General features: G+C 41.5%; 1 protein-coding gene across 1 annotated transcript in view; it reads right to left on the bottom strand.

Moving 5' to 3' along the window:
- Positions 1 to 925: 925 nt before the first annotated feature.
- The window catches only part of MUC2 (mucin 2, oligomeric mucus/gel-forming), a 76,336-nt gene continuing 52,594 nt past the window's right edge, over positions 926 to 24,667 (bottom strand). Inside the window, exons 37-54 of the mRNA XM_075836755.1 lie at positions 22,275 to 22,711; positions 21,051 to 21,225; positions 20,631 to 20,878; positions 20,083 to 20,266; positions 17,419 to 17,623; positions 17,143 to 17,318; positions 16,953 to 17,022; positions 10,711 to 10,823; positions 9,632 to 9,663; positions 7,237 to 7,414; positions 7,000 to 7,104; positions 5,406 to 5,446; positions 3,875 to 3,994; positions 3,686 to 3,781; positions 3,184 to 3,312; positions 2,406 to 2,445; positions 1,799 to 1,922; positions 926 to 1,154 (exon numbers count right to left, since the gene is read on the bottom strand). Of these exons, the coding sequence (XP_075692870.1) occupies positions 926 to 1,154; positions 1,799 to 1,922; positions 2,406 to 2,445; positions 3,184 to 3,312; positions 3,686 to 3,781; positions 3,875 to 3,994; positions 5,406 to 5,446; positions 7,000 to 7,104; positions 7,237 to 7,414; positions 9,632 to 9,663; positions 10,711 to 10,823; positions 16,953 to 17,022; positions 17,143 to 17,318; positions 17,419 to 17,623; positions 20,083 to 20,266; positions 20,631 to 20,878; positions 21,051 to 21,225; positions 22,275 to 22,711 (2,702 nt within the window). The remainder of the gene's footprint in view (positions 1,155 to 1,798; positions 1,923 to 2,405; positions 2,446 to 3,183; positions 3,313 to 3,685; positions 3,782 to 3,874; positions 3,995 to 5,405; positions 5,447 to 6,999; positions 7,105 to 7,236; positions 7,415 to 9,631; positions 9,664 to 10,710; positions 10,824 to 16,952; positions 17,023 to 17,142; positions 17,319 to 17,418; positions 17,624 to 20,082; positions 20,267 to 20,630; positions 20,879 to 21,050; positions 21,226 to 22,274; positions 22,712 to 24,667) is intronic.

The raw sequence follows: 24,667 nt of genomic DNA, 5'->3' as shown, positions 1-24,667 counted from the left end.
TGTCTTGTATATATTGTACTAGAATGTGATATACTTAAGGTATGTACTGTTTCTTTAAGATGCCGAAATGGTGTGTGTGGTAACTTGCTTTTTCTTCACCAAGATGTCGATCCAGAGAAAGACATGTTGCTGTGGCACCTGGGCCCCCACCGATCCAAACTTTTGATATGTCTCTATGACATATCAAAGATTTGATGAAAGTGTAGTTACTCTTTAACCAGTTCTTAAAAAAGACAAATTAGAATGTACATGAGGCCAGTTTGTGAAATTTTGACATTTTTAGTCGTCATTATGTTCTCCGCTTGTACCTACAAAATTATAAAACTTTACCAGCTAAAAGAAAACTTGTAAAGAAATAAGCCTATTTTAATAAATACTGAAAATTTAAGGAAGCCATCACGTGATGCAAGCTGTCCAATCTATAGAGCAGGAGATGAGCAGGTTGGGAAAAAATTCAGGATAGCCTGTATTTTATTGATATAAATCACTGCTCACTTAAGAGTACAGTGGGTGGTCTCATCCTTTGATTGACAGTTGTCAATCACTGAGTAGGACCGCCCACTGGACTATTAAGCCCAGTTTGAGCAGTGATTTATATAAAAAAAACAGGTTATAATATTATAATAAATCTTTTCCCAGAAAGCTATATATCAATCTGCTCTGCTCCTCCTGCTCTATAACATGCCTGCAGATCGGACAGCATGTACCAAATGACAGGTTCCCTTTAACCTTGTCTGTACAACCTTATATTGAATTACTAATCATTTACATTCACACAGAAAAAAGACAGGATGATATTATGATGTAAGTGCTTTTATTTCAAGGCAGGAAAACAAATTTAGCATGCTAAACAAAAAATTAGTTATGTGACAAAATATTTTAAAATTCTTCATTGCAAAAGGAAACAGCCTCTTCCTAATGCAAATTAAGACCTCTTTTTCCTTAAAGAGCGCCTATCGCGGACAGGGCTCTGATCTTCATTTGCTTTCTCATGTCCACAGTCTGTATTTATACAGTCACATTTCTCCACTTCAATGTACTCATGCTCCACTTCACTGCCATCAGAACATTGCAGCTTGACGTGCTTTTGGCTGGTCTGAACTTCCTGGCAGCAGGTACATTTATGTGACATGGCTCTGGCTGATGCAGAGTACCTAGAATATGTAAAAGTGATTCATGTATCAGTTCTCATCATTATCATAAGAAAAACTTTCTATGACTGTAAGACAATATAATAAAGTGTGTATGAAAGTCTGGTAGACATGAGTGAAATTATAAAATCCTCATGACGATCATGGTGATCGGTTGACCACCATTATAAGAAGGCTCCATCCATTGTACAGTGATGCGATCATGCTTGATCACAGCAGGTTACATTTTCAGGATTGTTATATTCTCCGATCCGGGTAGGAGAAGGGTTGTGTATTATAGCTCTGCTCCTGCCACTTATCTCGCCGGTGCACCTCATGATGAAAAAATCCCTTTAGAAATAAACATTTTGGGATGGTATTTGTGGTACCAAGCTGAATGAGACACCTTCATCAAATAAGAGTTATCTTGCCATTCTCTCTGCTAGGGTATACTGGGATTTGCAGGAATAATAGTAGGAGGGTTGTGGTATAATCTAACCAAGAATAAACATTTACATTGTGGGTCAGATTTAACAAAACTATAAAAGAAGGTTAAGAAATTAAAGCTGAACTGTCATTTGTTTCTATGGGCAACTAGGAGAGTTTTACTTTTAGACAGTCTTGATATATCTGCCCCTTTGTGCATAATATACTGCGGTATAACTTACATGGAATAGGTTCCACATGTTCCATGACAACGATATGTCTTCACCTTATTTTCCGACCGGCAGTTATTGTAGAACAGATAGTCATAGTTTATTCGCAACTCACAGGACGAAGTCTTTTCAATACCTGCACAGTAAATGATATCCCATTATTCTTTCTTTGACACGATAACAAGGTCATGTCTTTTTTTCTTAATTTCTACATAATCATTTTTTTATTTCTTTAATTTCTACATGAAATAATAAATAAATTATATAAAAAAAATTATAAAAAGTTTAAAAATATTTTTTATATTAATGTAACACTTCATTTTGTGACTTGTGTTCACCTTAGTCCTGTTTAAAGGGGTTGTATGAGATTAGAAAAACACGGATTTTTAATATTGTTTCTGGTATTGCAGCTCAACTAGATTCACTTGAATGGGGCTGAACTGCAATACCACAAACAGTCTATGAACGACTGTGGAGCTGTTTCTGGTAGAAAGAAGCATTTTTTTTTCCCTCATACAACCCCTTTATAACTGTTTTTACTGTATCAATAAAAACAAGTCATGATGACGAATCGAAATAAAAAAACACTGTGAATTCTATACATATGTTCCATACTTACATATTTTACAGCATCCATTAGGTAAAAGTTGAACGGTTTCCTACAAAAATTATACAAAAACATTTACAATCTGTTCAAAAAGACATCAGAGTGGTTCATACATGACATAATAGATATATGACATAATCCCCCAGCCTTTGCATATGGGATGAATTGTGATGCACTGCAGGTGAAACGGCTGTGAATTGCTAGAAAGCAGGAGATGTTAAGGTTTTCAGAGGGTGGACCATAAGGGCACATTCAGACGTGGCGGAATTTTTCCGCTGAAAATGTTGCTACAGATTCTTTTTCGAATTTGCAGCAACATTTTCATATTTGACAGGTAATTCAGACGTTGTGGATATCACAGCGGACTTGCTGCAGATTTCAGCCTTTGCAATGCAAATTCTGAGATCCACAGTGAAAGTCCGCTTCTTCTCCACAACATAATGAGCATGCTGCGGGGGGGGGGGGTGGAATTCTGCACCGCAGCCGAATTTCCGCGCAGTTATTTTCCGCAACATCTGAACTAAGTTTTCTAAAAATGTATAGAAACAAATGTAAAAAACGGCCGCTGGAGAATTCCACTGCGGACTGTCCACAGCCGAATTCAACAGCAATTCAGCCACGTCTGAATGCGCCCTAATATAAAAACAGGTTTCATCATTAATGGCTTTGTCAAAGACAAATAGTCTTAAATCCTAAACTGATGTTAATGATTCCATGCATTGTAAAACAAAAAAAAACCTTGTCAGTTTTTTTTACAATGGGTATTCCATTTTTTATGTATTCTACTTACAGGTTCACATTTTTCCTCATCAAAAAGAGGGCATGAGATGCTTGAGACAGATGTGATGAATTGCTTCTTTATTACAGTACAGCTGTACAGTGTGCAGTTGTCATTTTCAGCATGTAGAGTTTCTCCCGGCTGTAGAAAAAGACAATAAAGAAGTGCCAATATTTTACAGGAACATGTGTGTTTTGTGCAACTTTATGTTTCGTTTTTATTAAAAATTATTTTTACTTTTTGAGTAAGATGTAGAGGAAGGGTGAATGTCATATGACTACACGATCAGACTATAGAGGGTTTGTTTGTAGTCTGTTACCATGGATACACATATATCTGCATGGGGCTGTACACACAAATTGGTAGGAAAATTTTAATCAAGACTATATGCAAAGTTGCTTCATTTTCATTTTAGATGCATTAGGGTAAAAAAAAAGAATGTGGTGCCGAATGTAGCCATAGTTTTTTTTATACTGCTAGTGCAATCTATAAAAATAGTGATGTATGAACATACGTGCATGAGTTTGTAAGAGCCACCCTGGCTTAGAACACAATGGGTCTGTTCACATACTCCACAACAGTCCTGTGTGCTCTTTTTCAGCTGGAAGCCCTGCGATTAAAAGACGAGAAGAAAATAATATAGTAACAAGCAATTGCCTAGAGAGCTACTGTAGATGACATCACATATATGAATTGTACTTACATTCGGGCACTGCACATTACATGGTACATGTGTGCATTTTATCTCTAGTCCTGTTGGGTTGTCGTCACTTTGCGCACACTCGCAGCTCTGGCAGTTGTCGGAGAACACTGGTGCTCCAGGCTGCAGAAACGCAATGTCAGCATGTTCAGATAGAAAGTAGGAAACATTGTGCAAATAGCTAAAGCATCAACATTAGCTCTTCCAATAAAGAAACACCTATAATTATATTTAGCATTACCACATCAATTTTATATTATATATCCAGGGTGGCCATACTGTAGCTTGGGAGCAGAAATTAACTTCGATATGATACGGTATAGTCGTTGCTGAAAGATTAAAGACGTTCAAAGTAGATCAAGTTCCGTGTTTATCCAGATAATGGTGACATTAGTGTGAAGTACATTAACCTTATTGTAGGACGGTTTATTACTATCGAGCTATTTATAGCCATATATATGTCCTTTACATGTACTTACACGTAATTTATCACATATACATATATCTTTATTTCATCAACTTTATTTATCATAATTTCCTTATACATTTCCATGATTTATGTTCCTTAAAGGAATGCACATAGACAATATATTTTCCATATTCTGCTGTGACCCATGACATCACCATTATCTAGATAAATACGAAACTTGATCAATATTGAACGTCTTCAATATTTTAGCAACGACTATACTGTATCATATTGAAGTTAATTTGTGACAACTGAATCCGTCTGACTCCCCAAGAAAAATCCCTCGTTTTCCCCTTCCCCTGTTAGTATATTTTCTGTATATTTTACAATATTATTGTACATGTCAATACTTTGTATGTATCTATTTTTGATATGTTTATATTATTTTTGACATTATGTTACGTTATATATGGAGCTCATATATGTTCATTCATAACATTAATTTCTAGTGCCTGATGAAGGTGCCTGATCTAGGATCAGACTAAAAACGTTCACACTGGCATGAAAATAAAAAATTTAATTTACTCCAACTATTGTGCATAGTACTTTTTCACAGTCTACATCGGGTTGGGCCCGAACCTGTGCACCCACCGATACCTAATGCTATCTAAACCTCTACAATATTTTATGGATACTGCTATGTGGCTGGCACAATATTATGGCAACATCTGTTTAGCGGGCACAATGATATGAACGGTTCCGTGGATGTTAATACTATGATAGCATAACTGTGTTCCGCTGCTTTGCCCTCAGCGTTCAACCGTCATCTGCGTAGGAACCTGGCAGCAAGTGTTCAATTCCCCTAAATCCCCACCACAAGGAAAATGAAGCATTACATGGTGCCCACTGAAATCGATTGCCTATCTATGTAATTCATAGGTGGCCAGGTCCTTTGCAGCCACTCTTAGAGAGGTCACAAATAAGGTTTTCTACTCCACTGTGAAATTTAGGATAGTAATATCAATAAATAAATCCGGTCAGACACAGATAGTCCATAGAGAATGAGGAGGAGTGTGGCGTGCTCGCGTCATATTAGAATGTGCTTAACCATACATGAAAACTTACCATATATTCTGCATTTCCATGCACACAGACATTCTTACGAACTGCAAGAGAGCAAAACCAATCTAAATTATTTTTTGAGTAGGATACAATTGTCTGACCTACTAGGAAAATGTATTGCCAATTACAACTAACTGAAGTCTGTGATTAACAATACAGTTAGACTAAGTTCTCATTGGTGCTTTATGCTGTTTTATTTGTTTTTATGCGGCTTTTAGTTAGTTTATTTTTTAATTGATGGAGCCCATTTATAACAATTGATAAAAAAGGAGGAATCCATCGACAGCTTACACTTAACAAAAATAAACCTCTCCATTTCAATCAGGATAGATCTAAACTAATCTGCAGATGTAACTCAAATGTAGGCAATATTTGACAAATATGGTTTAAATGTGATTTGATTAAACCCTCCTGGGACAAGAGAAAAAACAAAGAACGGGGTATTTGTAAATTAGACATTTATGGCATATTCTTAGGCTATCCCATAAATGTCTGATAGATGTGGGTGCCACCTCTGAGACCCGTACTAGAATCAATGCACAAAATCTTCAATCGTAAATCTGTTATTCCACGATTTACTCAAAGCAGCAAAATTATTCAACCCTAAAAATTTCAAGGACACTGCTATACCCTCCATCAAAGAATTTCTGCCTGGTCTATGCAATAAGTACCTATAAACAAATTAAATGGAATATGAAAAAAAGGACAAATAATAATCCGAAATTTTGGGTGAACGGCTAGACTTTCGAAAATCTAACAGATTAGATTAATACATTTTTAAACAAAGTCCTGTCTGCTCTCAGAAATGACATACCAATAAGGTATTTTCTCTAGTTCTTGTATCTGCGACTACTATATACAATGTCTCCCATAAGGTCCTATTACACGGCCCTGGATGGGCCGTGAAAATGAGCCCCGATCAACCAGACAGGTCATTGATCGGAGCAATGGTTAGTAATGTATGGGGAGAAGTGATCATTACGATCGTTCGTCCCCATACATATCCATCATGTCGGCAGCGCATTTCCCTGTTTACGCACGTGCTGCCGACAACAATAATATTTCTTGCTGCATAAACGAGCAGATCAGCCAATGAACGCTCGTTTTCCCGATCAGTGGCACGTGTAGAATGGCCCTTACCGTACAATTTGAGATATGGCTGTTCGTATTTACCTTTATACTGACTAAAGCAATTATTGTCTCACTGATTGTAACCTGTTTTACAGAATGTCAATGTTTCTCTTATGCTAACCCACTACCCTTGTACTACTTATACTTATACTACTTATTTAGGTAAAGAATGAAAAAGAGAAAAGGGAGAAAGCAATAGGCCAGTGTGGACTAATGAATAAAAAAAATTATAAAAATAATTAGGAAAATTAATATGCTATACATTTTTGATTAATTTTCTTTTGCAGAACAGACGTCCACATTCATTAAACTACTTAGGTCTTGTGCAATTTTGCCTGATATATTTATTTATATCAATGGCAGCAAATATAATTATTTGTTCAGATCTTCAAATAGTAAATCTATTAATTGTAAAAACAGGAAAACAGGATCTCCTAGGGCTCATGGGAAAATTAAGATCACATACCGCATGTATACACAGGACAGCAATGTTCCTCTGGAATGCTCCCGACAACTTCATAGCCAAGCTCACAGGTGGGGGATTTAGTTTTGCATAATTTGGTGTCACACTCTGAATGGAGGAAAGTACATCATAATTAGTCCTATATAATTACATATGTATATATTTATATGTTATAATTCACATGAAAAAACTCTGGAAGTACATTTGTAGTGTAACTATAAGGTAGACCGCTGTACTTACTGCACACAGTCTCATTACAGCAGCTATCGGTGGAGCTGATTTGGATCTCAGGATAGAAACCTTCCAGCTCACACTTCACGCGTTTCATTGCTTTACATTCATGTTTTTGACAAGTGATTCCACTACCGCCCTCCCGGCAAATACAGTCCTGGCAGTCAAATTCGAACTCTTCACCAAACTGCAAGCACACAACATCAATCCACAGTTAACAAAATTTTACTTCCAATAGGCCAAGATTATAGTTACTTAGGCCTCCTGCATATGGCTATATTACAGTTCCATACAAGCTCTGAGTAATATGGCACCTATAGAAACATATGGGATTATACGAAAGCTCTTTACTCCTTCCATTTCATATAAAAGTATTTTTTTATAGTAGTATGTAATATGAGTGTATTATTTAAAGAGTCTCTGTCACCACATTATAAGTGCCCTATCTCCTACATAAGGAGATGGGTGCTATAATGTAGGTGACAGCAGTGCTTTTTATTTAAAAAAAACCGATCTGTTTTCACCACTGTATTAGCGATTTTAGATTTATGCTAATGAGTTGCTTAATGCCCAAGTGGGCGTGTTTTTACTTTAGACCAAGTGGGCGTTCTACAGAGGAGTGTATGACGCTGACAAATCAGCATCATGCACTCCTCTCCATTCATTTAGTCAGCGCATAGGGATCCTGCCAGATCCTTATGTGCTGTCTTAAGGGTATGTTCACACGAGGGTGTCCGTTACGGCTGAAATTACGGGGATGTTTCAGCCTGAAAACATGTCCGTAATTTCAGCCGTACCGGCATGTGCAGGCGCTTGAACGCCGCGTCAATTACGGGCGTAATTAGCGCTGCTATTCATTGGAGTCAATGAATAACGGCTCTAATTACGGCCAAAGAAGTGACAGGTCACTTCTTTGACGCGGGCGTCTATTTAAGCGCCGTCTTTTGACAGCGGCGCGTAAATATATGCCTCGTGTGAACAGACAAACGTCTGCCCATTGCTTTCAATGGGCAGATGTTTGTCAGCGCTATTGAGGCGCTATTTTCGGGCGTAATTCGGGGCAAAAACGCCCGATTTACGTCCGTAAATAGGCCGTGTGAACATACCCTTATACTAACACATTATCGATACTGAAGTGTTTAGACAGTGAATAGACATTCCACGGGATGTCTATTCACAATCTCTGCACTTCGTTACTGTTTCTATGGTAGTTACAGCAGAGGACGCGTGATCTCGTTGTAACCTGTCATTTACAACGAGATCTCGCGAGATCACGCTTCGTCTGCTGTAACTACCACAGAAACAGTAACGAAGTGCAGAGATTGTGAATAGACAGTATAAGACAGCACATAAGGATCTAGCAGGATCCCTATGCGCTGAGTAAATGAATGGAGAGGAGTGCATGATGCTGATTGGTCAGCGTCATACACTCCTCTGATCAACGCCCACTTGGTCTAAAGTAAAAATACGCCGACTTGGGCATTAAGCAACTCATTAGCATAAATCTAAAATCGCTAATAAAGTGGTAAAAATAGATCGTTTTTTTAAATAAAAAGCATTGCTGTCACCTACATTACAGCGCCGATCTCCTTATGTAGGAGATAGGGCACTTATAATGTGGTGACAGAGCCTCTTTAAGCTAATTTAATAAGTAATAATAGCCTTTCTTCTATGACGTAGTCATTGCAGGGTATATAATGTTTTCTACTTATTTCTCCCCTAACACATACGCATTGGGGCAGATTTACTAACGCGTAAACTTAAGGTACTTTTACGCGGCCCGACCTTTACAGAGGGATATGCGCTGCCGACACCAATAATATTTTCAGTATTTAAAACTATACGATCAGCTGATGAACACACATCGGCTGATCGTTGCCCTGTTTACACAGGGCAACGATCGGGAACAAGCATTCTGCGAACGCTCGTTTGCCCGATAATTGTCCAGTGTAAAAGGGCCTTTAGACCAGGCAGTCAGAAAATGTGTCAAATGTATCACAGTGGTGTATGCTGTATGATAAATTTGCAGCATCTTACTAGACATGTGATACTTATCTCTTGGTTGGCTTAGCGTACATAAGTTTTTAGTGCCCAAATTTTGGCGCACATTGGAGCATTTTGAGCCACACCCATTTATGCTAAGCCACTCCCACTTTTCGCAAAACTTTTTAAAAGTGTCTAGTATGATGCAAATATTTGTTCTTTTTGGCGCAAATCAATAATACATTTGTCTAAACAGACGCGCCAATAAAAATGGTGCAACTTAGGCCAGAATTCTGGTGCATCAGCAACAGGAAATCTGCCCCACTGTATATCTGATCATTTCCAGCTATGGGCTGAACAACTTTTCATAGAGCATGGGTATTTCATAAAGTGCTAACAGGCCACCATGAGAATGACTTACTTGTCGTGGTATGTTGTCAGGTCCAACGCATCCTGAAAGAAGAGAACAATACAAGGATGATTATATGGTTCAGCAATTTAATACATCAATAATTTCCCTTATTTTTTATCTTTTAGATGTTACAGGGACTCCATCGTTGCTGACAGAGGAATCCTAAGGGTATGTGCACACGGTGAGAGGCTTTTACGGCTGAAATGACAGACTGTTTTCAGGAGAAAACAGCTGCCTCGTTTCAGCCGTAAAAGCTCCTCCTCGTATTATGCAAGGCGTCTGAGATGCTCGTAAATCTTGAGCTGCTCTTCATTGAGTTCAATGAAGAACGGCTCAAATTACGTTGCAAAGAAGTGCCCTGCACTTCTTTGCCGAGGCAGTCGATTTACGCGTCGTCGTTTGACAGCTGTCAAACGACGATGCGTAAATTACAGGTCGTCTGCACAATACGTCGGCAAACCCATTCAAATGAATGGGCAGATGTTTGCCGACGTATTGTAGCCCTATTTTCAGGCGTAAAACAAGGCATCGCCTCGTTTACGCCTGAAAATAGGTTGTGTGAACCCAGACTTACACAACTATATCCCAGATTATATTAAACTAAGCAAAAACCCAACAGCTGCTTAACCGCCTATAACAATATGAATTTCAATTATTCACATTCTCATTCTTTACATACAAATGTAGCAAACTTTAACTTGACAATGATAACTTGCTGCAGTGTGATAGCTTATCACTTACCACAACAATAGCCATTGAAAAGCCATTGCAAAACTCAAATTAAAGTTTCTTAAAGCAGTGTATTTGACGCATTGTGTGAAAAGTTAAAGATTACTACATCTTTATTCATGAGGTAATAAATACTGATGCAGCCATCTTTATCTGGACTCTGATAACTTGCTGCAGCGCGATGCCACACAACAAAAGCCATTGAAAAGTCACTGAGAAAGTCAAGATAAAGGATCTTGCCTCTGTGTATTTAATGTGTTAAAAGTCAAGATAAAGACGGCTACATCTGTATCATAATAAAGATATATGATGTACGTAGCTTACAATTAAAGAGAAAATAAAATACTATTCATTCTTACCACAAGTACTGACGCAGATGTCCACAGCTTGGCTAAAAGGCATTGTACCCAGTGGACAGAAGCAACCTTCAACCAAACGTGTATTCTCTTTATTCAAAACATTTTCCTCTGGACTAGAAGACAATAGTCAAAGTTTTTGTGTTTGCATAGTTAAGGGAAGTAAACATATTACATTTTCTGATTGTTTACTGGTACCAATGAATTTAAAGTGAATATCCAACTTTTAATGCCATGTCGTCTTTAGGTTCAACATTCTGTGCTGATTAATTAGTAATTATATATATATACAGGGGCGTAACTAGGAAAGACTGGGCCCCATAGCAAACTTTTTACTGGGGCCCCCCCATCCCCTGGGTGTCACACAACCCCCCCCCCCCCTTGTAGATAGTGCCTTTTTTACAGCCCCCCCCTGTAGATAACGCCATACAGCCCCCCTGTAGATAACGCCATACAGCCCCCCTTGTAGATAGCGCCATACAGAACCCCCCCTGTAGATAACGCCATACAGCCCCCCTGTAGATAACGCCATACAGCCCTCCCTGTAGATAGCGCCATACAGAACTCCCCCTGTAGATAGCGCCATACAGCCCCACTGTAGATAGCGCCATACAGCCCCCTGTAGATAACGCCATACAGCCCCTCCTGTAGATAACTCCATTGTTATGGCAGGAAGAAGGGGAAGGGGATAAGTGAGCCCTAATCTACCCACCGCCCTGTCCCTGCCTACTTGCAACGACCCGCCCTAGGCGACGGGGTACAACTGGGCGGCGGTCCCTACGCTGACTAAGTGCAAGGGAATACAAACAGGGAACAAGCAAGGGAAGGGGCAGTAGCCCACGGAATACCGTGAGGAAACCAGAGTGGTCAACGAGCCAGTCCGAATCAGGATGTCACGAAGTATACGAACGCAGAGCAAGGAGCAGGAAGCAAGCCGGGGTCAGAGCGAAGCAGGATAAGCGGAAGCTGTAGCAAGGCTGAAGCAAGGCCGTAGCAGGCTGGAGCAAGGCTGTAGCAGGGCCAGGAAACCAGGAAGAATCACAAGCAATGAGGAAGAGAAAACGGCAGGTATAAATGGACAGGGGGCGGAGCTAACTCCGACTGACCAGGCCGCGATAGGCTCTCCCACTCCTGAGCCTGCCACCCTGATTGGTGGGAGCCGGAGTCTGTCTAAGAGGTCCGGCCTCAGGTGTCGATTGATTAATCCTGGGAGTATCCACAGCCATACAGCCCCCCTGTAGATAACGCCATACAGCCCCCCTGTAGATAGCGCCATACAGAACCCCCCCTGTAGATAGCGCCATACAGCCCCCCCCTGTAGGTAACGCCATACAGCCCCCCCCTGTAGATAACGCCATACAGCCCCCCTGTAGATAACGCCATACAGCCTCCTCTGTAGATAGCGCCATACAGCCCCCCTGTAGATAACGCCATATAGCCCCCCTGTAGATAGCGCCATACAGCCCCCTCTGTAGATAACGCCATACAGCCCCCTCTGTAGATAACGCCATACAGCCCCTCTGTAGATAACGCCATATAGCCCCCCCTGTAGATAACACCATACAGCCCCCCTGTAGATAGAGCCATACAGCCCCCTCTGTAGACAGCGACATACAGCCCCCCTGTAGATAGCGCCATACATCCCCCTGTAGATAACGCCATACAGCCCCCTCTGTAGATAGCGCCATACAGCCCCCTGTAGATAGCGCCATACAGTAACCCCCTGTAGATAACGCCATACAGCCCCCCTGTAGATAACGCCATACAGCCCCCCCTGTAGATAACACCATACAGCCCCCCCTGTAGATAGCGCCATACAGAACACCCCTGTAGATAGCGCCATACAGCCCCCCCTGTAGATAACACCATACAGCCCCCCTGTAGGTAACGCCATACAGCCCCCTCTGTAGATAACGCCATACAGCCCCCTCTGTAGATAACGCCATACAGCCCCCTCTGTAGATAGCGTCATACAGCCCCCCTGTAGATAGCGCCATACAGCCCCCCTGTAGATAACACCATACAGCCCCCTGTAGGTAACGTCATACAGCCCCCCCTGTAGATAACGCCATACAGCCCCCTCTGTAGATAGCGCCATACAGCCCCCCTGTAGATAACGCCATACAGCCCCCTCTGTAGATAACGCCATACAGCCCCCTCTGTAGATAACGCCATACAGTCCCTCTGTAGATAACGCCATACAGCCCCCCCTGTAGATAACGCCATACAGCCCCCTCTGTAGATAGCGCCATACAGCCCCTCTGTATATATATATATATATATATATATATATAATGTATATGTATGAGCAGTGGCGGACACAGACTGCAAAAGGCCCCTGTGCAGATAATGTGCCAGGGCCCCCCCCCCCCCACCCCGCAAACTTCTCATGGCCGACGGTCCGCTTTCAGCTGCATCGCTGGGTCTCCTAAGTGACCCAACAATGCAGCACTAGCAGCCGGGGCGTCACTAAGGCTGGGTTCACACACACACTATTTACGGACGTAATTTGGGCGTTTTAGCATTGAATTACATCCGAAAATGCGGCTCAAAAGCGTCGGAAAACATCTGCCCATTCATTTGAATGGGTCTTACGATGTTCTGTGCCGATGGTCATTTTTTTTTACGCGCCGCTGTCGAAAGGCGGCGCGTAAAAAACTGCCTGTCACTTCTTCAGATGTAAATGGAGCCGTTTTCCATGGACTCCATGGAAAACCAGCTTCAATTACTTCCGTAGTGGACGCAGCAAAAGACGCCTGCACATGCCATTACGGCTGAAATTACGGTGCTGTTTTCTCCTGAAAACAGCACAGTAATTTCAGCCGTAACAGACGCTGCCGTGTGAACATACCCTCAGGGCTTAAAATGTCCGGGAAATAGCCCCAATACATATGTGTCCGCCCCAAAAAAAAGTGTGTGTATAGGAGACAGCATAGCATATCTATAGCACTACGACCCTATAAACTATGGATAGGATTAGATACAGTGGCTGAGCAGACAGTATCACACATGATAGGATTAGATACAGTGGCTCAGAAGGCAGTATCACACATGATAGGATTAGATACACAGCTCAGCAGACAGTATCACACATGATAGGATTAGATACAGTGGCCCAGCAGACAGTATCACACATGATAGGATTAGATACAGTGGCTCAGCAGACAGTACCACACATGATAGGATTAGATACAGTGGCTCAGCAGACAGTACCACACATGATAGGATTAGATACAGTGGCTCAGCAGACAGTACCACACATTATAGGATTAGATACAGTGGCTCAGCAGACAGTATCACACATGATAGGATTAGATACAGTGGCTCAGCAGACAGTATCACACATGATCGGATTAGATATAGGGCCCAGCACAGTATCATACATGATTGGATTAGATACACAGCTCAGCAGACTGTATCACACATGATAGGATTAGATACAGGGCCCAGCTCGCTGACATTGCGGCTCCAGCGCTGGACCCAGGAAAGGTAAGAATAATAATTTTGCTTCTTTATGTGTTACTGATTATTTTTGTGTGTTTGTGTTTTTTTTACAGGTTCGGTTGTTGGACTTCGGATACGAGGACTTCAATGACGGCGTTTTTTTTATTCTCAATAAAATGGTTAATGAGGGTTGTGTTTTTATTTCAATAAAAAAAATTTCTATGTGCTTGTATCTTTTTAAACTTTATTATCACCGCCTTAGTAATGGCCGCTGGCTGATTGACAACCTCCATTACTAAGGCGAGGCTTAATGTTAGCCGGTGCAGAGTCTACACTAACCCCCATTATTACCCCGGTACCCACCGCCACCAGGGGTACTGGGAAGAGCCGGGTACAAACCAGTACCCGACCAGCTGTAGTGACGGGCAGGCACCGGGGTGGCCGCAGGCTGGTAGTATTAGGCTGGGGAAGGCCAAAAACAGTGGCCCTTCCCACCCTTGTAATGCTGCCTGCTGCTGCTGTGTTGTATCTGGCTGGTTATGAAAATTGGGGGGGACCCGACATCGTTCTTTCCAATTATTTTTTAAATGACGTGGCGTCCCCCCCATTTTCATAACCAGCCAGATACAATAAAGCAGCAGCAGCCTAGCATCACCAGGGTAGGAAGGGCCACTGTATCTGGCCTTTCCCCTCCTGATAATACCAGCCTGCGGCCACCCCAGTGGCCGACCATCACTACAGATGGTCAGGTACTGGATCGTACCCGGCTCTTCCCAGCACCCCTGGTGGCGGTGGGTACCGGGGTAATAAAGGGGGTTAGTGTTAGCCTCTGCACCGGCTAACACTAAGCCCTGCCTTAGCAATGGATGCTGTCAATCAGCCGGCGGCCATTACTAAGGCGGTAGTAATATAGTTTAAAAAAAACCACAAAGACATAGAAAAAATATTTTATTGAAATAAAAAAAAAAAACACAACCCTCATTAACCATTTTATTAATAAAAAAAAAAGCTGTCATCGAAGTAGTCCTGGAATCCGCCGTAGTCCAACGACCGAACCTGTAAGAAAACACACAAAAAATGATTAGTAACACATGTGTTAGGGTATGTGCACACACACTAATTACGTCCGGAATTGACGGACGTATTTCGGCCGCAAGTACCGGACCGAACACACTGCAGGGAGCCGGGCTCCTAGCATCATAGTTATGTACGACGCTAGGAGTCCCTGCCTCGCTGCCGGACAACTGTCCGGTACTGAAAACATGATTACAGTACAGGACAGTTGTCCCACAGCGAGGCAGGGACTCCTAGCGTCGTACATAAGTACGACGCTAGGAGCCCGGCTCCCTGCAGTGTGTTCGGTCCGGTACTTGCGGCCGAAATACATCCGTCACTTACGGACGTAATTAGTGTCTGTGCACATACCCTAAGGCTTAGATACAGGGCCCATGTGTGATACTGTCTGTGGGACCCTGTATCTAAGCCTACCACAAGGTAGGCTTAGATACAGGGTCCAGCAGACAGTAATCTTATACAGTATAAGGTTACTGTGTGCTGGGGCCCTGTATCTAAACCTACAGTGTGGTAGGCTTAGATACAGGGCCCAGCAGACAGGATCACGCATGGGCCATGTATCTAAGCCTACCATGTGATTGGCTTAGATACAGGGCCCAGCAGACAGCATCACACAATCTGTGATCCTGTCTCATGGGCCCCCTAAGCCTGCTACATCGTAGGCTTAGGGGTTGTGCAGTCCCTAAACATTGATGGCCTATCCTCAGGATAGGCCATCAATAGCTGATGTGTCGCCCGGGACCCGCAAATCAGCTGTTTTGAAGGGGCCGCAGCACTCGTACGAGAGCTGCTTCCCCTTCATTTCACTACTCGCCCACACTGTGAATCGCCGAAACCGATTCACAGTGTGACCGGAATGAAGTGACAGGAATGAAGGGGAGCAGCTCTCGTACGAGTGCTGCGGCCCCTTCAAAACAGCTGATTGGCGGGTCCCAGGAGTCGGACCCCGCCAGTCAGGGCTATCTTACCTTCCTCTTCGGCCGCGGCGGGAGTTCTGTAGTCTCGATGCTGTGCGCGGCGGCATAGCGCTGTGACGTCATGCGCTGCGCACAGCGCCTGACGTCAGGACCTCCGCTGCGATCCGGAACCAGGAAGGTAAGTAAAGTATGTTACTATAGTAACAGGGGCCCGCGGCCCGAGTTACTATAGTAACTTTTTATTGATGTGGTGCGGGGGGCCGTGGGCCCCCCTGGCTTCGGGGCCCGGTCGCAATTGCGACCGCTGCGACCCCTATAGCTACGCCAGTGGTCCACGGGCCTCTGTCTCAGTCCTCAGCATCGCGCAGCTGAGAACTGAGTCGGCCAGCAGAGGAACGGGCCCCCTTCCCACGCGGGGCCCTTGTGCAGCTGCACCGGCTGCACATGCGGTATGTCCGCCCCTGTGTATGAGTATCAAATGCAGTAAGCTTCTATGCTCCCCCTAGAGGTAGCTCCAGGCAGCCACATGTCTATCATTTAATTCTTTGTCTGAAATTTGGACATATTGAAGTTAAGAAAAACAAATGGTGTTCAAGGGTGGATATTGACTTTAATGTCAGTTCTCCTTTCAAATTTCTTCTTTGAGACTAAAGTGAAATCATTCCACCATACAGTTAATGTTAATGTTAATATAAACAGATGGGGTAGAGCTTATTGCATTTAATGCCACTTTGCACTGTATCTTCTGAATACACAAATAGTGAACATTCTAGACATCCAGTTTCACAGATCTATTAATTTAACACTTACGTGCTTTCACATGTTTTTGATACAACTGGACCACAGGCATTGTAGACTTTCTGTGAGGGGCAAGAAATAGCTGGAAAAAAAAAATCAAAATCCAGTAGTTTAACATAGTACATGACTTATTATCTGTAAAAATAAATAAATTGCTTAACTCTTTGTTTTTGTAATTCTTTTGCTACATAGAAAAACTTACGGCAATCAGGGGCTTGAGATCTCCAATCAATGCAAACGCCTTGATCTCCACAGAGGAGCGCATAGTGCTGCAAGCTCGTACATTCAATATTGGAGTCTGGAACATGGCAACTGTCAAAACTACATGCCTGATAATAGTCATGGGGTGACAGTTTCTTGTGGCATTCCTTAAAAGGTCTTTTAATAGAAAATGCAAAAAAGAAAAATTATTGAGGTCAAGATATAGATAAGTTTTTCTCACTGATATAACATCTGAAAACCCTCATAAAATGCTTACGTTTCCAAAAGGAGGCCACATAAAGGTGATGGTTTGCAGGGGGTGGAAGGCACCGTGACTTTGGGGGGCACGGTTGGCCTTAAGTGACTACATTCAGGTTTCCTTGGATCTGACACAACCCAAGAATCAGCCATGATTTCACAGTTTGTTACAATGGTGCCATTAGGCAACCTGCAGTCCTCAGTTTTGTTGTTGGTGCAAGTACCTATAGAAGATGGATGGATATAAGTACAATTTATTCTATAATTTTATGATATGATGTTTATGATTTATAATTCCTTTTTTCATCTTTAAGTTATTTTAGGATAAATTCCTCCAATATATTTACTATAGAAGGAAACAGGCAAAATCCGCAAATAACCCATTATAAAATCATATAATAAAGAAAAAAAAAAGTCATAAAATTAGAAATTATGATGAAACGAATCATATGATTGTTTATGATGGTGTAGCTCTATGAGTATGCTGGATTAAAGCAAAAACTGAAGAGCATATCATGTTATGAATAAGGACACAGACGTGTCAGAAACGCGTAGGCACATATGAACAGGGCTTACTGCTATCCTTCACCTAACATTCATTCCTGTACTCTGCCACAGAACTACTCCTATATAGTTCTATCATTTTTTACCTTTGTTATACCAATAAAATTGGAACAAGAGTTCCTTTTTAACGCACACCCAGCGCTGGATCTTGGTCCTGTTTTTTCTTCCTGTTGTTTACCGCTGGCCGCGCGGGAATCCGGGCGCTGTCTGTACTCAGACGCAACTAAACGGTGAGCTGGAGGTCTACCTCCCCCTCTTCCCCATTCATAAATTTTGTGCATGCTCAATCAGGTTAATGCTGTATATCATTAATACAATGCAATAGAGACTGGATACTAAGACCCATTTATACGAATGTGTGTGAAACCTCCATACGAATATATTTTTATCTCTAAATTACAGATGCATCATAAGGAAAAACAACATAAATACATTTGTTTTCTCTGTCCGTTTTTCTATAACACCTTTGAGAAATATATAGAAAAAATATAGTACCAAAACTGTCTTACAGTGTTGAAGTGTGTGCATCTGTAGAAAATAAGGTATGGCACTGTAACATACTTTTCATACAGTTGTGTGAATGGAGCCTAACTGAAAGGTAATATTTGGGCGACATAAATGTTCGAAATGCGTGGAACTGCTGAATGTAAAGGAATCACTACTTTTTTATAGAATTGCTATACGAGCGATACCCCAAAGACAGATGGAGACTGTTTGGAACAAGCGTGCAGGTAAATCAGCTACCTCAAGTCCATCACCACTCTGGTCAGCAGAGTCTAAGGCTACTCTATGGTCTTCACCAGAGCCCACTTGTAATGATGGGTATAGGGAAACAGACAAGTGAGCCCTAATCTACCCGCCACTCAGTCCCTGCCTACTTGCAATGACCCGCCCTAGGCAACGGGGTACAACTGGGCGATGGTCCCTACACTCAATAGGTGCACGACAGACAAACAGACAAGGGAACAAAGAAGCAAGGGAAATGGGGAAGTTGCCCACGGAACACCGTGAGCAACAAGCGAGGTGAACGAGCCGAGTCAAACCAGGAGATGAGCAAGGTACAAATACGCAGAGCAGAAGAGTGGTCAGAAAAGCCAAGGTCAATCACAAGCAGAGGATAAGTAGTTCAAGAAGCTGCAGCAGGGCCAGGAAACCAACAGAGAAGAATCACATGCAAGGAGGAACAGGAAAGGCAGGTATAAATAGACAGAGGGAGCTAGCTCCGTCTGGCCAGGCTGTGATAGGCTCTCCCACTCCTAAGCCTGCCATCCTGAGTGGTGGAAGATGGAGTCAGTCTCACAGACATAGAAGCAGGTGCAGACTGATTACCTATGTGCGTTGACACAGAAGCTGTGCCTGGCAGATCCTTTACACCACTGCAAGGCAGATTGGATTTGGCTGCATAGAAGCCATGTTTCTTTTACAGAATAGGGTGTTGGACAGGAGGTGCAACTGATTGTAATACCAGAACGGAAAACCAGACAGCCAGAGGGGTAATCAGCAAGCAGAGTACAAAACCAGGAGACACTAAAAGTCCAAATCGCAAAAAAGAATACCAGGAGTAGCGAGGTCAAAACCAACCGAGAACAGAATGTCCAAATCAGTGAGCAGAGGGTAAATTCAAAGACAAAGCCGAAGTCTAATTCAAAGAGTCCAAACAGTCAGGGTGATACAGGGAGTAACCAGGAGCTTGATCAGACACATGCATACACAAGAAATCACAAGCAACTATGAGGAAACTGAACCGATTCAAATATTCCACTCTTGGCCCTGATATGTACAGAATGAGAAATAGGAATGGCTCTGCAACTCAAACCAGGGCAACCCAGAAGCATGACTAGTAGTCATGACAACCTAAAAGTGACAGACGTTTCGTAACACAGAATACACAGATAAGCATGTGTGTCACTAATGAAACATATAGCATGACCTCTATAATATGGTATGTATAGAAACTTGTGCATTACAAACAGATCATATACGGTACTGTTCACACAAATTTAACTATTACTCGATTGTGTCTAGAGGCAAAAGCCAACCTTATGTACAATGGGTTCACGAGAAATTTACCCAAGTAGGACAAGCAAAGAGAATTAATTTGTAATAACCAAAAACTTACCGCACTGTCCTTGTGTGTTATGTCCAAAAAGTCTATATGGCAATTTAACCGAGAAAGCCAAACCATTGTATGTGATATTAGCCTCCAACTCTGGAATTTCCACTACATAATTGATGCCAGATGTATACACTTTGACCCCATATTTCTTATAAGGCGTTCCTACAATTTCATCATTTACCACAACCTGCAGACAAATTAGTAAAATAAACAGGATTAGAGCATAGTGGACTCCTAAAATAGCAAAGTTTAGAAAACAATTTAGTAAACTAAGCAATAGGTTTTTAGAGGATCTGCTGGAGGAAATTATCCTATATTGGTCTTGGCGTTAGTCCTAAAAGGTAAAAATCTCTGGATCTTTTGGCAGCTTATATCCAAATATCCAACTTCGTACATCAGCTATGTGAGGGGCCAAACAAGTATGGTAGTGGGGCATCTTAATTGCTGCCCAATAATTACGGAATTTTTATGGATGCCTTTATCTCCAAGCTTATGGAACAATACTATGATATGTCTTATGATCTGTTAAACATATTATTGGTCCACCCTACCTGTAAACTTAATGGTAGCAAGCTTCTTGCTTTAATGCGTATCAACTGACTTTCGTGCCGGACAATGATATCACGAGGGCAAGAAACCCGGTCTTGTGCTCCACAATCGTAGTTATCAATGTATACTCCAAAGTTGTCAATCCTGTTTTCAATTTCCTCTACTAGGGTATAGGTGCAGTTGCCTTGAAAACTATAATATGTGCCATCAAATGTGATGTAATGGGGATCACCCCAGCCAGTGCATACACCTAAATGGAAAAAGGAAGATATAGGTGGAGTTATCAAAGTGAGACTCATCACATTTGCATAACATGTTATATATGCTTATTTTGCACTAAGGTGCAGTATTCCAAGCTTTCCGCTCATGCTATCGACATATAAGAATTCGATTTTGGAATGAACCAGAGCAGAAACACTCACAATCACACTCCCAGTGCCAGCAGCAGAGGTCATCATCTGGTACAGCTATTGGTTGATGTCCATTAGCACATGTGATCTTGGGTGGTGGGTCACACTTGATTTCAATGATCTCTACGGTGTTGTTTTCCAGACATCTAGCCATGGTGCAGTTGCACAGAACCCAGGTTTCATTATGCTGGGGGGGAAAAAGGCATATAAAGTCCGACTTTGTAGCAATTCCGGGACAGTGGTAAAGTGTGATTAATATATTCAGGAGCACTGCAATAAATCTACTAGAATACAGACTGCTGTCAACATATGCGCAACTTTGAAGAAGGAGATAGAGGGTGTTGAGCCAATAGTGATGTTCACCATAACGTGGGTGTACACCGAACTATTAGATATAGGCTTAGAAGAGCATCTAATAGTCATGTTTATATTATTACATTCATATTAAATAGTAGGAAATATCTCCCCAGTTATGTTATGTGTGAAGAATATTCAATTACTTTTTATGTTACACTTTTGTGTTAAAGGGCCTGTCTCAGGAAAGACGTTGATGGCATATCCCTAGGAAATACCAACAATGTACGACTGGTGAGGGTCCAACCACTGTGTACCGTTAGAATGAAGTGGTATTGGCGCTAGGAAAACATTGAGACACTTTTTCTCCTGACAGCTCTCAAGAGGTCACATGATCAGCCATTATCATCTATGATCGACCATGTAGCCACTCAGAGAAAGCCATGCGGAACTGAGACAAAGTGGCACAGCAATTTCATAGCGCCTTTGCCACTTAATTTAACTAATCAGGTGGTGGTTCCCACATTGGACATTCATAGTGTATTCTAGAATTTTGAACAGTCTCTTCTTATGACCCAGCATTTACTTCTCTATCGTCTAAGGAAAATATGTGTGGAGAAATTAAATAGTGCATTACAGTTGAGTAAATGGTGAATTAAATTATGTTTTTCTATCAGTGCATTTTTTTTATTTGAATCTTTGCATTTCAGTGCAGAGATATGGGTCACGCAATGAATTGTGGGGGTGCTGATTGTCTCTACTAAAGTGATAAAACTCCAAGCTGGGAAAAGAGAAGGGGCATTTCGACATCACAAACATTTTTTGTGAGAGAAACTAATGTGACCCTGCGGTCCTATTAAAATTGGAAAAACTGACTAATGAAAAGTGGATAGAAAATGCAACGTTTACAAAGACTTATTTGTACAATATTCTTAACCTCACCTCACGATATGGATCAAATGGGCAACCAGGTTTACTACTTGTTGACACGACCATAGATGTTGTAGTTGTGGACTTTGTTGTTGTAGATGTTGTGGTTGACTTTGTGGTGGTAGTCGGTGTTGGTGTACTGCTGGTAGATGTTGTAGTTCTGATTTCCGGTGTTGGAGTACTTTCCGTTGTTGTGGTTGTTGTAGTTGTCGTAAATGTTGGTGGTAGTGTGCTGCCTGGTGTTGGGATTTCTGGAGTGGTAGTGCTCTGTGGAGAAGTTGATGATTTTGCTGTAGTTGATTCAGTAGTAGGTTCTGGACTGGGAGTCGGAGGACTTGTTGTGGTGGGTGAGGGGCACGCCCAGTGATGAACGTGTATTTTGCATTCTTGGCTACAGATTACTTCATAGCACCAAGTCTTATTTGCAATACCAGTAATTATTGTTGTCCCTGTAATTCAAAACAAATTTATTTATAGCAAATAGTTAATTCCTAGATTTTTTTATGTAAAAATGAAACAATTAGCTTTTTACAGTTCATAGTTAATGGGGTAGTCTGCTTTAAAGAGGACCTGTCACCTCTCCTGACATGTCTGTTTTACAAAAAATTTGTATTCCCATTAAATAAGAATTCTGAAACGTTTTTTTCTTAGAACTCTATGGTGTGGCTTTCCCCTGTAATTCCTCCTAGAAATTTATGAATAAATTGATATCCGGGTGTTACCAGTTGGAGGTGTGTCCCTTCACAGATTCACAATGCCCAATCAGTTCTGTGTGTAGGGTATAAATCTATTTAACCGGGGAAATGGTAACACCCAGTTGGAAATGTATTCATAAAATTCTAGGAGTAATAACAGAGGAATGGCACAATGCAGAGTACAAAGATAATATGCTCCAAAACTTTTATTTCATGAAGAATAAAAGTATTTACTAAAATGGACATGTCAGGAGAGGTGACAGGGTCTCTTTAAACTACCTCTTCCCATATGTACATTCAAAGTTTATTCAGAGGTAATCGAAAAAGGGGTCCAAAGTTGATATGGAGAAAAGAGAGAATGTATATAGTAGCACTGTCGAAAGGGACAGGGGCTACTGAACATGGTGACTGAAAGCCATGTAGAAATAGAGATAAATTTACATGGTTGGGATAGTCAAAATCTTTCCCATGGGGAATAAACCGAGTTGTATAATAACAATAAGCTCACAAATTTAAGTCACCATGAGTTCCCAGTCATAGGACTCATGCACACAGGTGGTTCAGTATGAAGCCACACAGTCTATGTGCACTGCTACACAGGCTCTGTTGAGAACCGCATGTATGGAAATAGCATTGCTACTAGGGGAGCATTCCCTACATATATACAGCATCCAATGGAGCACGCTACAATTTTGTTTCAAGTTGATTCATATGGAATCAAACAGAACAAAACTTTGTTTGCTTCCTTATAGAATTCCTTATAGAATTGGAGGCATAGGGAGGTACAGTAGAAGCCCTATGTACCTTTATAGCAGCCCTCAATTCCGTACAAAAGCCAGAGCCATAATATAGCCATGGGCATGAGCCTCCTATATATATATTTATTTATTTTGCAAGAAAGCCCTTAGTTTAATAGAGTTAACTCTGAAATAATAAATATAAATGCTAAAGAAATTCTATCATTCAAAGCTTGTTAAAGAGAACTGTCACCTCTCCGGACATGTCTATTTTAGTAAATAATTGTTTTCCCTAGAAAATAACAAATCTGAAGCATATTTCCTTTGAACTCCACGTTGTGCCGTTCCCCTGTTATTCCTCCTAGAAATGTATGAATAAATTGACAACTCTGTGTAACCATTCACCTTGTCAAAGGGGCGTGTCCCTACACACTCACTTTGTCAGCACTGATTGGCCAGTGTCAGTCTGTGTAAGGACACACCCCCAACTGATAACACCCAGTTGTCAACTTATTCATAAATTCCTAAGAGGAATTACAGAGGAACTGCACAGCGTAGATTTCGAAGAAAAGATGCTCCAGAATTGTAGTTTCCTGGGGAATACAATTATTTACTAAAACAGAAATGTCAGGAGAGGTGACAGGTCCTTTTTAAGGACAACATATTTTATGTCAATTGTCAAAGTGCCTACTATGATAAACAGCCCACATAATATTGTGTGATTTGTCCAATAACTATAAAAAGAATACACCACCTTCTTTACTAATGACTGGCAGCTGCACGTATATAAGCAGTCTCATAAGGTGGAGTCCGCGGCATTTTTTCTGTGGAGTTATTTTTGTACCGTTTGTCACAGTAGCCCATTAAATCTGGACTTATGTTGCCCTTAATAATCAGATCATTTTATAATGACGGATATGCTTTAACTCTATAGCTTTGTAAAATAAAAATGGTACAGGGGATCTTGAGGTCC

This window comes from Rhinoderma darwinii, chromosome 9 (genome assembly GCF_050947455.1).
Source record: "Rhinoderma darwinii isolate aRhiDar2 chromosome 9, aRhiDar2.hap1, whole genome shotgun sequence".
Lineage (NCBI taxonomy): Eukaryota > Metazoa > Chordata > Amphibia > Anura > Rhinodermatidae > Rhinoderma > Rhinoderma darwinii.
The sequence above is the reverse complement of the archived record's forward strand: the minus strand, read 5'-3'. Positions and strand labels throughout refer to the sequence as shown.